At 29.0% G+C, this 15,982-nt stretch overlaps 1 protein-coding gene and 1 pseudogene across 1 annotated transcript; one reads left to right on the forward strand and one right to left on the reverse strand.

Moving 5' to 3' along the window:
• The first annotated feature begins 8,211 nt into the window (after positions 1-8,211).
• Positions 8,212-10,894, forward strand: LOC131601733 (protein FAR1-RELATED SEQUENCE 11-like; annotated as a pseudogene).
• Positions 10,895-14,299: 3,405 nt separating this feature from the next.
• LOC131606090 (F-box protein At3g56470-like) lies at positions 14,300-15,707 on the reverse strand. Its single transcript, XM_058878371.1, has 2 exons — positions 15,559-15,707; positions 14,300-15,468 (listed from the first exon to the last, which is right to left on the reverse strand). Exons 1-2 carry the CDS (start codon positions 15,644-15,646, stop codon positions 14,399-14,401), a joined length of 1,158 nt encoding a protein of 385 aa, XP_058734354.1. The 5' UTR covers positions 15,647-15,707; the 3' UTR covers positions 14,300-14,398.
• Between the last annotated feature and the right edge of the window lie 275 nt (positions 15,708-15,982).

Below are 15,982 nucleotides of genomic sequence, written 5' to 3' on the forward strand. Positions count from 1 at the left end.
ACGAAATTCATCAAAAAGACCATACTTTAAAAGTTTAACAAACTACATGATTTTTATTTAGTATAGCACAAGAAAATCTCCAACAACACCAAAATTTCAAAGCTTAACGAACTTTGTGACTTTTATGTATTATAGCACACGAAAATCTTCCAAAATACCAAAGTATGAAAGTTTAACTTACTTCTTGACTTTTATGTAATATAGCACACTAAAATCTTCAAAAAGACCAAATTTTGCAAGTTTGATGAACTTCATGACTTTTATGTGGTATAGCACACGGAAATTTTCAAAAGTACAATATATGCAAGTTTAAAGAAATTCTTGACTTTTATGTAGTATAGCACACGAGAATCTTTCAAAACCCCAATGTATTTTTGTTTAACGAACTTTGTGACTTTTATGAAGTTACCTCACAAAAATCTTTCAAAATACCAATGTATGCAAGTTTAACAAACTTTGTGTATGTTATGTAGTATAGCACATGAAAATCTACCAAAATAGCAATGTATGCAAGCTTAACTAACTTCGTGATTTTTATGTTGTATAGCACACGAAAATCTTCCAAAATACCAAAGTTTGAAAGTTTAACAAACTTCGTGACTTTTATGTAGTATAGCACAGGAAAATCTTCCAAATTACAAATGTATGCAAGCTTAACTAACTTCGTGACTTTAATGTAGTATAGCACAAGAAAATCTTCCTAAATACCAATGTATCCCAACTTAACTAACTTCTTGATTTTTATATAGTATAACACACAAAAATCTTCCTAAATACGAAACTTTAGAAGTTTAAGGAACTTCATGAGTTTTATTTAGTATATCACATGTAAATCTACAAAAAGACCAAATTTTCCAAGTTTAAGAACTTTGTGATTTTTATGTATTATAGGACACGAAAATCTTCTAGAATACTAATGTATGAAAGCTTAACTAACTTCGTGACTTTTATGTAGTATAGCACAGAAAAATCATCCAAAATACCAAAGTATTAAAGTTTAAGGAATTTCGGGACTTTTATGTAGTATAGCACATGAAAATCTTCAAAAACCCCAAATTTGGCAAGTTTAACGAACTTCGTGACTTTTAAGTAGTATAGCACACACAAAATTTCCAAGCTACAATATATAAAAGTTTAACGAACTTCGTGACTTTTATGAAATATAGCACATGAAAAATTTTCAAAAAACCGATGTATTTTTGTTTAACGACCTTCGTGACTTCTATGAAGTTACCTCACGAAAATCTTCAAAAATACTAATGTATGCAAGTTTAGCTTACTTTGTGTTTGTTATGTAGTATAGCACACGAAAATCTTCAAGAAACAAAATTTTGCATGTTTAACGTACATCGTGACTTTTATGTAGTATAGCACATGAAAATCGTCCAAAATACTAATGTATGCAAGCTTATCTAACTTCCTGACTTTTATGTAGTATAACACACGAAAATCTTCCAAAATACCAAAATTTGCATGTTTAATAAACTTCGAGACTTTTTTGTAGTATAACAAACGAAATTCATCAACAAGACCATACTTTAAAAGTTTAGCAAACTACATGATTTTTATTTAGTATAGCACAAGAAAATCTCCAACAACACCAAAATTTCAAAGCTTAACGAACTTTGTGACTTTTATGTATTATAGCACACGAAAATCTTCCAAAATACCAAAGTATGAAAGTTTAACTTACTTCTTGACTTTTATGTAATATAGCACACTAAAATCTTCAAAAAGACCAAATTTTGCAAGTTTGATGAACTTCATGACTTTTATGTGGTATAGCACACGGAAATTTTCAAAAGTACAATATATGCAAGTTTAAAGAAATTCTTGACTTTTATGTAGTATAGCACACGAAAATCTTTCAAAACCCCAATGTATTTTTGTTTAACGAACTTTGTGACTTTTATGAAGTTACCTCACAAAAATCTTTCAAAATACCAATGTATGCAAGTTTAACAAACTTTGTGTATGTTATGTAGTATAGCACATGAAAATCTACCAAAATAGCAATGTATGCAAGCTTAACTAACTTCGTGATTTTTATGTTGTATAGCACACGAAAATCTTCCAAAATACCAAAGTTTGAAAGTTTAACAAACTTCGTGACTTTTATGTAGTATAGCACAGGAAAATCTTCCAAATTACAAATGTATGCAAGCTTAACTAACTTCGTGACTTTAATGTAGTATAGCACAAGAAAATCTTCCTAAATACCAATGTATCCCAACTTAACTAACTTCTTGATTTTTATATAGTATAACACACAAAAATCTTCCTAAATACGAAACTTTAGAAGTTTAAGGAACTTCATGAGTTTTATTTAGTATATCACATGTAAATCTACAAAAAGACCAAATTTTCCAAGTTTAAGAACTTTGTGATTTTTATGTATTATAGGACACGAAAATCTTCTAGAATACTAATGTATGAATGCTTAACTAACTTCGTGACTTTTATGTAGTATAGCACAGAAAAATCATCCAAAATACCAAAGTATTAAAGTTTAAGGAATTTCGGGACTTTTATGTAGTATAGCACATGAAAATCTTCAAAAACCCCAAATTTGGCAAGTTTAACGAACTTCGTGACTTTTAAGTAGTATAGCACACACAAAATTTCCAAGCTACAATATATAAAAGTTTAACGAACTTCGTGACTTTTATGAAACATAGCACATGAAAACTTTTCAAAAAACCGATGTATTTTTGTTTAAGGACCTTCGTGACTTCTATGAAGTTACCTCACGAAAATCTTCAAAAATACTAATGTATGCAAGTTTAGCTTACTTTGCGTTTGTTATGTAGTATAGCAAACGAAAATCTTCAAAAAAAACAAAAATTTTCATGTTTAACGTACATCGTGACTTTTATGTAGTATAGCACATGAAAATCGTCCAAAATACTAATGTATGCAAGCTTATCTAACTTCCTGACTTTTATGTAATATAACACACGAAAATCTTCCAAAATACCAAAATTTGCATGTTTAATGAACTTCGTGACTTTTTTTAGTATAACAAACGAAATTCATCAAAAAGACCATACTTTAAAAGTTTAACAAACTACGTGATTTTTATTTAGTATAGCACAAGAAAATCTCCAAAAACACCAAATTTTCAAAGCTTAACGAACTTTGTGACTTTTATGTATTATAGCACACGAAAATCTTCCAAAATACCAAAGTATGAAAGTTTAAATTACTTCTTGACTTTTATGTAATATAGCACACTAAAATCTTCAAAAAGACGAAATTTTGCAAGTTTGATGAACTTCGTGACTTTTATGTAGTATAGCACACGGAAATTTTCAAAAGTACAATATATGCAAGTTTAAAGAAATTCTTGACTTTTATGTAGTATAGCACACGAAAATCTTTCAAAACCCCAATGTATTTTTGTTTAACGAACTTTGTGACTTTTATGAAGTTACCTCACAAAAATCTTTCAAAATACCAATGTATGCAAGTTTAACAAACTTTGTGTATGTTGTGTAGTATAGCACATGAAAATCTTCCAAAATACCAATGTATGCAAGCTTAACTAACTTCGTGATTTTTATGTTGTATAGCACACGAAAATCTTCCAAAATACCAAAGTTTGAAAGTTTAACAAACTTCGTGACTTTTATGTAGTATAGCACAGGAAAATCTTCCAAATTACAAATGTATGCAAGCTTAACTAACTTCGTGACTTTAATGTAGTATAGCATAAGAAAATCTTCCTAAATACCAATGTATCCCAACATAACTAACTTCTTGATTTTTATATAGTATAACACACAAAAATCTTCCTAAATACGAAACTTTAGACGTTTAAGGAACTTCGTGAGTTTTATTTAGTATATCACATGAAAATCTACATAAAGACCAAATTTTCCAAGTTTAAGAACTTTGTGATTTTTATGTATTATAGGACACGAAAATTTTCTAGAATACTAATGTACAAAAGCTTAACTAACTTCGTGACTTTTATGTAGTATATCACACAAAAATCATCCAAAATACCAAAGTATTAAAGTTTAAGGAATTTCGGGACTTTTATGTAGTATAGCACATGAAAATCTTCAAAAACACCAAATTTGGCAAGTTTAACGAACTTTGTGACTTTTAAGTAGTATAGCACACACAAAATTTCCAAGCTACAATATATAAAAGTTTAACGAACTTCGTGACTTTTATGAAATATAGCACATGAAAAATTTTCAAAAAACCGATGTATTTTTGTTTAACGACCTTCGTGACTTCTATGAAGTTACCTCACGAAAATCTTCAAAAATACTAATGTATGCAAGTTTAGCTTACTTTGTGTTTGTTATGTAGTATAGCACACGAAAATCTTCAAGAAAACAAAATTTTGCATGTTTAACGTACATCGTGACTTTTATTTAGTATAGCACATGAAAATCGTCCAAAATACTAATGTATGCAAGCTTATCTAACTTCCTGACTTTTATGTAGTATAACACACGAAAATCTTCCAAAATACCTAAATTTGCATGTTTAATGAACTTCGTGACTTTTTTGTAGTATAACAAACGAAATTCATCAAAAAGACCATACTTTAAAAGTTTAACAAACTATGTGATTTTTATTTAGTATAACACAAGAAAATCTCCAAAAACACCAAATTTTCAAAGCTTTACGAACTTTGTGACTTTTATGTATTATAGCACACGAAAATCTTCCAAAATACCAAAGTATGAAAGTTTAACTTACTTCTTGACTTTTATGTAATATAGCACACTAAAATCTTCAAAAAGACCAAATTTTGCAAGTTTGATGAACTTCGTGACTTTTATGTAGTATAGCACACGGAAATTTTCAAAAGTACAATATATGCAAGTTTAAAGAAATTCTTGACTTTTATGTAGTATAGCACACGAAAATATTTCAAAACCCCAATGTATTTTTGTTTAACGAACTTTGTGACTTTTATGAAGTTACCTCACAAAAATCTTTCAAAATACCAATGTATGCAAGTTTAACAAACTTTGTGTATGTTATGTAGTATGGCACATGAAAATCTTCCAAAATACCAATGTATGCAAGCTTAACTAACTTCGTGATTTTTATGTTGTATAGCACACGAAAATCTTCCAAAATACCAAAGTTTGAAAGTTTAACAAACTTCGTGACTTTTACGTAGTATAGCACAGGAAAATCTTCCAAATTACAAATGTAAGCAAGCTTAACTAACTTCGTGACTTTAATGTAGTATAGCACAAGAAAATCTTCCTAAATACCAATGTATCCCAACTTAACTAACTTCTTGATTTTTATATTGTATAACACACAAAAATCTTCCTAAATACGAAACTTTAGAAGTTTAAGGAACTTCGTGAGTTTTATTTAGTATATCACATGAAAATCTACAAAAAGACCAAATTTTCCAAGTTTAAGAACTTTGTGATTTTTATGTATTATAGGACACGAAAATTTTCTAGAATACTAATGTACGAAAGCTTAACTAACTTCGTGACTTTTATGTAGTATAGCACACAAAAATCATCCAAAATACCAAAGTATTAAAGTTTAAGGAATTTCGGGACTTTTATGTAGTATAGCACATGAAATCTTCAAAAACACCAAATTTGGCAAGTTTAACGAACTTCGTGACTTTTAAGTAGTATAGCACACACAAAATTTCCAAGCTACAATATATAAAAGTTTAACGAACTTCGTGACTTTCATGAAGTATAGCACACGAAAATCTTTCAAAACACTGATGTATTTTTGTTTAACGAACTTCGCGACTTCTATGAATTTACCTCACGAAAATCTTAAAAAATACTAATGTATGTAAGTTTAGCTCACGAAAATCTTTAAAAATACTAATGTATGAAGGTTTAGCTTACACCGATATAAATTGATTTTGAAAGAAGTGGGACAGACAATCTTAGGCATTGGGTGAAATATATCTGCTCATATTTCAGATTGCATTCTCTATTGGCTTATATCGATCTGTTTCTAATTTTGATTCTGGTTGTGGGGTTTGGTACTAGGATGAGGCCATTGACACTCAGTGTCACTAAGCTAGGGGCCAGACATTGATTCTTCATTGGATTCTCTATTGGCTTATATGTAAAATATTTGTGATGTGAAGCATTTCATTGATTCATTGAGACTGTTTTTTGTGATGCTCATTGGCCTAACAAACTGGTACGTATTAAGCCCACAACAGCGGAAGAGGTATTACTTAGCAATGTTTCCAAATTCACTACCGGAAGCACGATTTCAGTAAGCCCCGTGCTATAACATTCCCATTTGCAGCCCAATTCAGTGATCGAATCCCGAACAGTCGGGAAGCTTCCTGTCGTCCAATTCCGTGCCAACAACAGCGTATACGGGAATCTTGTGATGCATAAAATCGAAAAACATTAGCAAAAGTTTTTTCCGGTAGTGTATGTTTGGTCAAAATATATAATTGAAAAGTTTTTTTGGGTTTTGTATTTTGGTTAATTTGAAGATATACAAAGTAGTTTGAATTTTTTTACATTTCAAATATACGGGAATTGAGTGCTATGGAAGGAGTTTGTTTCTTACAATAGCAAATCAAAGTATAAATTTTAATTGTGAGAGGTTTTTAAATTTAAGGAATTGGAAATACATGGAGAAAAATAGACTAATCAATTGTTGAAAAAATTTATTGTCGATCAAATTTGTTTTTTTTTACATTTATATTATATTTTAAAACAAATGCGCGTAACATACAGTACCCGTGCAAATGCACAGGTAATTAGATCAAAATTCGTGCGAACGCACGAGTTATTACATATTTTGTACAATTAAACAAAACAAAAGTAAAAATAATGTATTAATCCAAACACGAGAAAGATGTGTTATTTTTTAATTATTTATTTCATTTTTTAATTATATCACCAATACCCGTGCGAATGTCGGGTAACATACCAGTACCGTGTGAACAAATATTGAATATTAACGGAAACATGAATTTATTGATCAAACTATTGAATATTAACGGGAACATGAAGTTATTAATCAAAATATTGAATATTAACGGAAACATGAATTTATTGATCAAACTATTGAATATTAACGGAAACACGAAGTTACTAATCACAATATTGATATTAACGAGAACATGAAGTTACTCATCCAAAATATTGAATATTAACGGGAATATTAAGTTACTGATCAAAATATTTAATAATAACGGAGACATGAAATTATTGATCAAAATATTGAATAATAACGTAAACATGAAGTTACTAGTCAAAATACTGAATAATAATAGAACAACTTTACTATTGGTTTAAATATTTTTGACAATAATTTCAAAACAAAAATAATATTTATATAATATATATATATATATATATATATATATATATATATATATATATATATATATATATATATATATATATATATATATATATATATATATATATATATATATATATATATATATATATATATATATATATGGGAATGCTATAACACACCCATTCATTTCTATGAAGGTGTGTGTTAGTATCATACACCTTTGTCAATTAACACTAAAAATTCTTCTCTCTCCTCAATTACTCTCAAATGCATATTTATGGTTAAGACTTAATTTTTCTCTCTCTTTTTTTTCAACCAATCATTCTGATACATTTATTCTAAATAATAAAAATAAAAAAAATATTGTTTATCCATAGAAATTGAATTTCTCAATGGTACAAATTGTTTCACCATTTCATACCTAGCATGACAATTGAATATTACCATATTGTTTACGGATAAAAATTGAACATCTACACATTTGTTAATTAAACACTAAAAATTCAAAATTTGGAATAAATTAAGACAATAAAAATATTAAATATATTTTTTCATCATTTCCAGATACTACATCTCTCATACCAACCAAAAGACATATTCTTTTTATCTTCTTACAACTCCCTCCAATTTACTCTTAGTAAATACTTCTGTTCGAAAGCTATTGTGTATCCCTTATTCATTTTCCTCTAATATTCATTCTTCATAGCAAACCAGATTGATACCAAAACAAGAACTCTTAAAGTTGTCTCACAAAACTATTACCCAGGTACATATTATTTTCTCAAATGACATCTTTTGAGTTTTTATTTTATTTTAATGGCATAAAAATATATTTTCTCAAATTAAATCCTTTATGTTTGTTGACATGTATATTTTAACAATATTTTTTATTTTAAAAATTTATGAATGATTCAGACTAATATGACATTTGGAGTAACAAATGATGCAATCACCTTGGAACTTCTAAATGATAATACTTCTGTATGTGAAGATGATGAACACATCAATTCTTTAACATTTCAAGAGCTGCTACAAACTTTGCCGCAAGTTAATAGCATTGATGCATGTGTTCCTTTTGAAGGGCAAATATTTGACAATGATAATCATGCTTATGAATTTTATTTCTTATTTGCACGAAAAAATGGATTTTCTATTAGACGTAATCATGTTTACAAATCTTGTAAAAACAAGTCTGAGGAGAATTCATTGGGTGTTTATAAAAGGGAATTTGTTTGTCATCGTGGTGGTATTGTTAAACAACGTAAAGTTAGTAATAACGGGGAAAGCAAAAGGAACCGAAAGTCTTCAAGATGTAACTGTGGTGCAAAAATGTTGGTTACTAAGAGTACAATTGGGTTTGAAGATAAATGGGTGGTTAAATATTTCAACAATTCTCACAACCATGATTTATTGGATGACAAAGAGGTTCAATTTCTTCCTGCTTATCGAAGCATCTCAATTGCTGATCAAAATCGTATATTATTATTGTCGAAAGCTGGTTGCTCTATAAATCTTGTTATGAGAGTGCTTGAGTTAGAAAATGGAATAGATACAGGAAATTTACCATTTTTAGAGAAAGATGTTAGAAACTTTATTCAATCCCATAGTAGTACTGGTAAAGAAAGTGATGCCTCAGATGTTCTCAAATTATGCAAACATTTGAAAGATATAGATGTTGCTTTTAGATATGAATTCACAATAGATTAAAGTAATAAATTGGAGCATATTATTTGGTCATTTGGTGATTCAATTCATGCATACGAAGCATTTGGAGATGTTGTAGTTTTTGATACAACATATAGAATAAATCGTTATGATATGCCCCTTGGAATATGGGTTGGTGTTGATAATCATGGAAATTCAATTTTCTTTGGTTTTGTCTTGTTGCGAGATGAGAAGATTTCCTCCTTCACTTGGGCTTTACAGGTAAATTTCTATTTACTCAAAATTGTTATCATAGTTAAATTTCTAATGTAAAATTTTTATTAAATTATTTTATATTTATGTTACTATTTTTCAGAGTTTTCTGGCTTTTGTCCAAGGAAAGTATCCAATGACAATTCTTACCGATCAAGATCTTGCAATTAAAGAGGCCATTGCAATGGAATTGCCAAACACAAAACATGCATTTTGCATATGGCATATTGTCGCAAAGTTGTCAAATTGGTTTTCTTTTTCATTAGGTTCGAGATATAATGACTTTAAACATGAGTTTCATAAGGTGTATCATTTAGAATGTGCAAGTGATTTTGAACGAGAGTGGAAATCAATGGTATCGCAATTTGGTTTGAGCATGGATAGACATATTGACTTGCTTTTCACTCATCGTGAATGTTGGGCTCTAGCTTATTTGAAGGACTATTTTTTTGCTGGAATGACAACAACTGGACGCTCAGAATCTATAAATTCATTTATAAAAAGATTCTTAGATGCGAAAACAAATTTGACCGATTTTATAAATCAGGTATGAATTTAATTGAGTTACTTGGTATAATTTAGTCATGATTTTTAGTTTATAGTTCTTTGTTTATAATTTAGTTATGCTTTTTGTATTTTTTTTTATGTAGGTTGGTGTTGCTGTCAAAATTAGAAATCAAGCTGGAGAGGAGGCAAGAATGCGTCAAAAGTATCACAATCCTCATATTATAACAGGGTTTCCTATTGAAGAGCATGCTGCATCTATACTCACACCGTATGCATTTAAGTTACTCCAACATGAAATTGAGTTATCTACAAAGTATGTTGCAACTGAGACTGACAATGACTCTTATATTGTACAACATCATAGCAAAGTTGATGGTGGTCGTATAGTAAGATGGAAAGTTGAAGAAGAATCAATTTGTTGCTCTTGTAAAGAGTTTCAATTTTCAGGAATATTATGTCGACATGCTATTCGAGTGCTAATGGTGAAAAATTATTTTGCCCTCCCATCAAAATATCTCCCTCTCCGATGGAGACGGCAAAGTTCATTAATTCCAAAATCTAGTCACATAATAAACGGCAATGGCAGCTCCTCGTTAAAATTTCAGTCTCTAATTCGATGTTTAGAAGTTGAATCATTGAAAACAAAGGAACGAGAACGAGTTGCTACGAAAGAGTTGGAAAATATTATCTTAGAGGTGAAAAGCATGCCGGAAACTCAAGAACAATTGATTGATTTGGAATATGATGTTCCAAATGATGATGAGTGTGATGTTGAAAATCCTATTGTTTCAAAAACCAAAGGTCGACCGAAAGGATCACGGCTAAAAGGAGGAGTTGAAGCTGCAAAAAAGATCTGGCGTTGTCATGTTCCAGATTGTGGAGGAACTAATCACGACTCCCGAAATTGTCCAAATAAGAAGAAAAAGATGGAAATATTTCCTTCTCAATCTCCTAATAAGTAAGCTTTAATTGGTATCTTTTATTTTATTCATGATTAGAATTATTAAATGATAATATTCAATGTGTATATTTTCTTGTGTTTTGACAGGATCATCACAGGCTGGAAATAGTTAGTCATCTTAAATCAAGTACTGTGTAATTACTTTATTTTATGAGAGCATTTGTCATGCTAGTTATGAAATGGTGAGACAATTTGTATAAGTGACCAATTCAATTTATATCGATAAACAATTTGATTTTTGGTGTATGTTTAATTTTTATCCTTAAACAATTTGATAATTTTCAATGTTATCATTCCTGAAGCATGAAATATTAGTACTATTAAATTTTTTTTATTTTTATTATTTAGAATAAATGCATCAGAATGATTGGTTGAAAAAAAGAGAGAGAAAAATTAAGCCTTAACCATAAATATGCTTTTGAGAGTAATTGAGGAGAGAGAAGAATTTTTAGTGTTAATTGACAAAGGTGTATGATGCTAACACACCCCATATATATATATATATATATATATATATATATATATATATATATATATATATATATATATATATATATATATATATATATATATATATATATATATATATATATATATATATATATATATATATATATATATATATATATATATATATATATATATATATATATAGGCACCGATTTATTATCTCTTTTAAAAACTTTCTTTTTATTTTATTATATTTTGGGAACAAATGCACGTATTATACCGGTACTCGTGCGAACGCACGGGTATCCTACTAGTTATAATAATAGTTATTATAATAATAAATAAAATTATTATTATTATGTGGTGCATTTAAGTTGGGCTTTTTAGCTTGCAGCCCACACAAGTGGTTCTATATATACAACCCTTGTGCATAAGCTTTGTTACTTGATGAAATTAGGTTTGTGAAACTCTGGTCGTATTTCTCTCTCTCACTCAAAGCCTTTATTCGTAGCAGCTAGCACTGAGACTGAAGGTTGTCTGTTCGTGTGGACTTAGTAGAGGCGTTGTTCTTCATCAACGCTCATGATCATTCATCTGGATCTACATCAAAAGTTCTTGATCACCGCAAGAGGTAATATTTTTTATCACTGACCATGCTCATTCGTAAGGATCACTAAAGAAAAATTTTAATTTCCGTTGCATTTTGAACCACGATTTTTCTTCGGTTATGGCATTGGACTAACTTTATATAGTCTTTATGATTCACTTGTTAGTACTCATGCCTAATGTGAAATCACACAAAACTTTGCATTGCATTTAGATATTTGGCTAGTATATCTAACACCATTCAATTAAGATTGGATAATTCGAATTTCAAACTCTTAAAATTAGACAAGATCGGGTCCAACCTTGATGCAAGGCAAGCAAGGCCATTTACTTGAGTCTCACTTTTTTGGGCTATAAAAAAGGCCTCTAAATAGATTAGTGGCAATTTCTTAATGCACCCTATAGGGTGAAAGACACCCTATGAAAATCTGAAATATGCCCCTCAAATTTCAGAAATGCATTTCCAGACGCATCATTTTTACAATAAAGAAATGCATTTCCAGACGCATCATTTTTACAATAAAACATGTATTAATTGATACTCACCCTAAATTCATTTGTAAATGAGAAAAAAATAGTCCGGAAGTATATTATTGAAAAAAAAATCGAAAATATACTTCCGTAAATTTAGTAACACGCTTTTTCCATAATTTGTTGTCCTCTTGATAAAATCCTTCCAACTATAAATGATTGTACCGATCCATATATTTGAATGACGCGTGTAAAGATGAGTAGGACTTACCAAACATCACGAGCATTATCTGAATCACATAAATTGGGAGGCTTTCTTTGACAGATTTAGCATTTCTTTTCTTCCATCATATTGCATGAAAAAATGTATTTCCAGAAGACTTCCGAAAATATATTTCCAGAATAAATTTAATCATAAAAATAGGATTTGATTCAAAAATAAATGGATTGTGTATGTTTAGGTACGTCCGAGGATGTATCTCCGAAAATTGAGAACATTTTTATATTTTCACGCGGTGCGTTAGAGATACATGTGGTGCACTAAGAAATCGTCTAGATTAGCTAACAAATATATTCAACAATCAAAGTCGTCTCAACTTTTTAGAGGCCTCGTGTAGATTAGCCATGTTTTAACTATGACAAAATAAATTGAGGCTTTATTTAGTCATGATTTAACCTAACAAATATTTTATGAGACCCTATTTAAATATAGTTTAACCCTAAAAATTTTGAAATCCTGTTTTGCACATCCTCAAAAACGACTCTATCAACAATAACAATGTTTTCTATTGTAATGTTTAGCTGCTCAGCAGAAGAAAAAAATGCCTAAGGATTAGAGGTTCCTTAGAGGACAGTAGTTCAAGTCCCATTGTAGTCAGCTTTTTTGTCTTACTTTTCTAAATTTTTCTTTTTCATTAATGTCTTACATTTATCAATTTATTTTATTCATTGATTCATCGTCTCAATAATATTGACCATTGATCTAATAATACATTTATGGTATAATTAATCATTTATTTTAAAATTTCATAGATATCTTATTTAATAAAAAATAAAATTGATGTTACATTGATATAGTTATGTTTTATTTTTTATTTGAGAAAATTATGTGAAATTTTGATGTTAATATCTTATCTATTTTTGTGTGGTCATAAAAAATTGCTACTATTGTAATAAAAATAAATATTTTTTAATAAATAATTTTAAATTAAGTTTTTAAAATAATATACATTTTTTAAATATATTTATTAAATTATTAATTATTAAATTATATAAACATAATAAGTAAATATTTTTATTATATAGCTCAAAAAGTATATAAAATTAGTAAATTGTATTCATGCTATTAAGATGATAAAAAATAATATGATAACTTCCTATTTATACTTAAGGATTAATTTAATAAAATTAATAAATTTTACAAATTATCATATAATTTTATATTATTTAGAGACTTGAAAAAAAAATCATAATTTAAGGAATTCATTGATAGTTTCTTTTTATTTTAAAATACAAATTTAATACAAATTTTATTAATATATATTTTACATTATAAATCGGTTTAGAAAAAAAATTGTACCTCAATATTACCAATGAATAATTAATGTTATTTTTTCTATTATACCCTTAAAAATTTATCATTATCTCTAGTTTCAATTATGTAATTTTATCTTTTCTTTATCATTAATGAATGAGAATTTTTGTAAAAGCATTCACAATTTTTAATTTCCATACAACAATCATTACTTTTACTAAGTCTTAAACGACTTAAAAAAGGAGGTAGTATATGTTACTGGTATTGTTGTGTTTATGTTAGTGTTTCATAGCAGTTGCAGTAAGCAAAGCAACAAGTTGACTAGAAGAAGGACCAGGCAATGGACAGCCAGGCCTTTCATCTGTAGTATTCAAAACAAGATACCAAACCATCTCTTTACATTTGGTAGATGTCATACTATATAGATCAGTGGCATGAATTCTTTAACATCAGTAACTTGTGTAACAGAAGAATTTTTACTCCTTTAAAATCAGTAACTTGTATAACAGAAGGAATTTTACTCTCTGACACAGAATTTTAAGAAATAAAACTTAATATAACTGTTATACAAATAGATGGCTTATCATTAAGAAATTACAAGTTTTTGGAAAAGAAGAGAAGAAAAACATAAATATAAATACTCCTAACACCATGTAACACAATTATTCAACCAAAGAATAATCTACTTGGTATTTTACATGTCTAAAACACCAATCGAAGAAATTGAAGTCTCTCCGAGAACCTAGATATGGATATATTTTTGATGGACAAAAACCATCATTCCAATCAAACTTAGTACACTGTGATAGATTATTAACTTCATAGACATGGTTGCTCTGATACCCAAATCTCTCCGGGTTGCTCAATGCCCGACAATTTCTCCAAGAAACATAAAATAATGCAATGTCACCCAAACTGTCCATCTCAACATAATTCATGGTTGAGAAGTCTATCTTGTAAACTTCCCTTTGAAAGCTGGATATGGAATGAAACAGTAAAAGTTGGTCATCACAATTAACCAACTTAAAGGAATTTGAGGGAACTCTTGAGGGAACTTTAGGGGGAGGAGTATTCTTGAGGTTTAGAAATTGAATATTTCCAGAATTCAAGTTTAGTATCCCTATGTTTGCATTGTTAGTGACAACATATATTATATTATTCAAAACTACAAAGTCGACTACCACCTCTTCTGATTTAAATGTTGGATAAATAACCCAACCATTGTGTCGAGTTTGATAGACATACAAACAGCTAAAACGGTAGCTTAAAACCACTAAGACATATTCCTGAGAGCATTTCTCGAAAGCAAGCAAGGCTTCGTACTGAGCAAATAAGTGAGAATCAACCGGAAAAGGGGTTTGGATTACCTTTTTTATTCTTGTAAACGAATTGAATAACATAAATGAATTATTTTCACAGGCCATGATGAAATATCCGCTGGAAACCCTAACATAAGTAAACTTAGGGCGCGGGAAGGAAGTCATCATCTTCAAATCATAAACTTTTTCATTGGGTATGCTAATAAAGGAATATGATTCACTACCATTACGAATCATGAAACGAACAAGCAACGGTTCTTGGGATGACAAGAAATTTGTTTTATGAAATGTCCTCCAACTCTTGCAAACACCAGAAAACGATAAGAGATCTTCAAAATCTAGTGCTTTGCAAATGATATCAAGCATATCCCAAGGAAGTTGAACAAATTCACCATTCTCTTTTGCCTTGTTTCCTATATATATCAAAATCAAAATAATGAAAATGTTAGGTGTTGACATGTCTGTCAGTCTGTGTCAATATCATAGAAAATATTAGTACTAACCGGTCTTCTTGGTCTTGATACGATGTTGATAAGACTTGAAGGTGTTGAATTTCAAAATTAAATCTCTTTGGTTTTCAGAATGAGGCATCTGTAAAAAAATACGTTTGTAGGGGAGAAGAAGAAAATCTTTGGTAAAATCTACTCTTAGATTTAAGTGAATGCTTTTGTGATTTGAAGGCAGTTCTTGTAAAACATATTTATACACAACTCATATGGATTGGGCTTTTTTGTTTTTTGTTTTTTTCACTCAGATGGATTGGGCTTTTTTGTTTTATTATTTTATGTCTCATTAACATGCCAATTTATTAGAATATTCAAGATTTTAAATCATCTTGATATATATTTGATTTATTTTTAACGAGATCTTTGTCTATCTATTTATTATATTAGATACTAGTAAAAGATATATTCACAACACCAAAAA

This window comes from Vicia villosa, linkage group LG5 (genome assembly GCF_029867415.1).
Source record: "Vicia villosa cultivar HV-30 ecotype Madison, WI linkage group LG5, Vvil1.0, whole genome shotgun sequence".
NCBI lineage: Eukaryota > Viridiplantae > Streptophyta > Magnoliopsida > Fabales > Fabaceae > Vicia > Vicia villosa.

Bases quoted from the DNA above. Each gene is read 5' to 3' on its own strand.
- LOC131606090 (XM_058878371.1), bottom strand. From the start codon at position 15,646: ATGCCTCATTCTGAAAACCAAAGAGATTTAATTTTGAAATTCAACACC. The intron at 15,469-15,558 runs GTTAGTACTAAT...TGATATATATAG, and splicing joins TATCAAGACCAAGAAGACCG to GAAACAAGGCAAAAGAGAAT.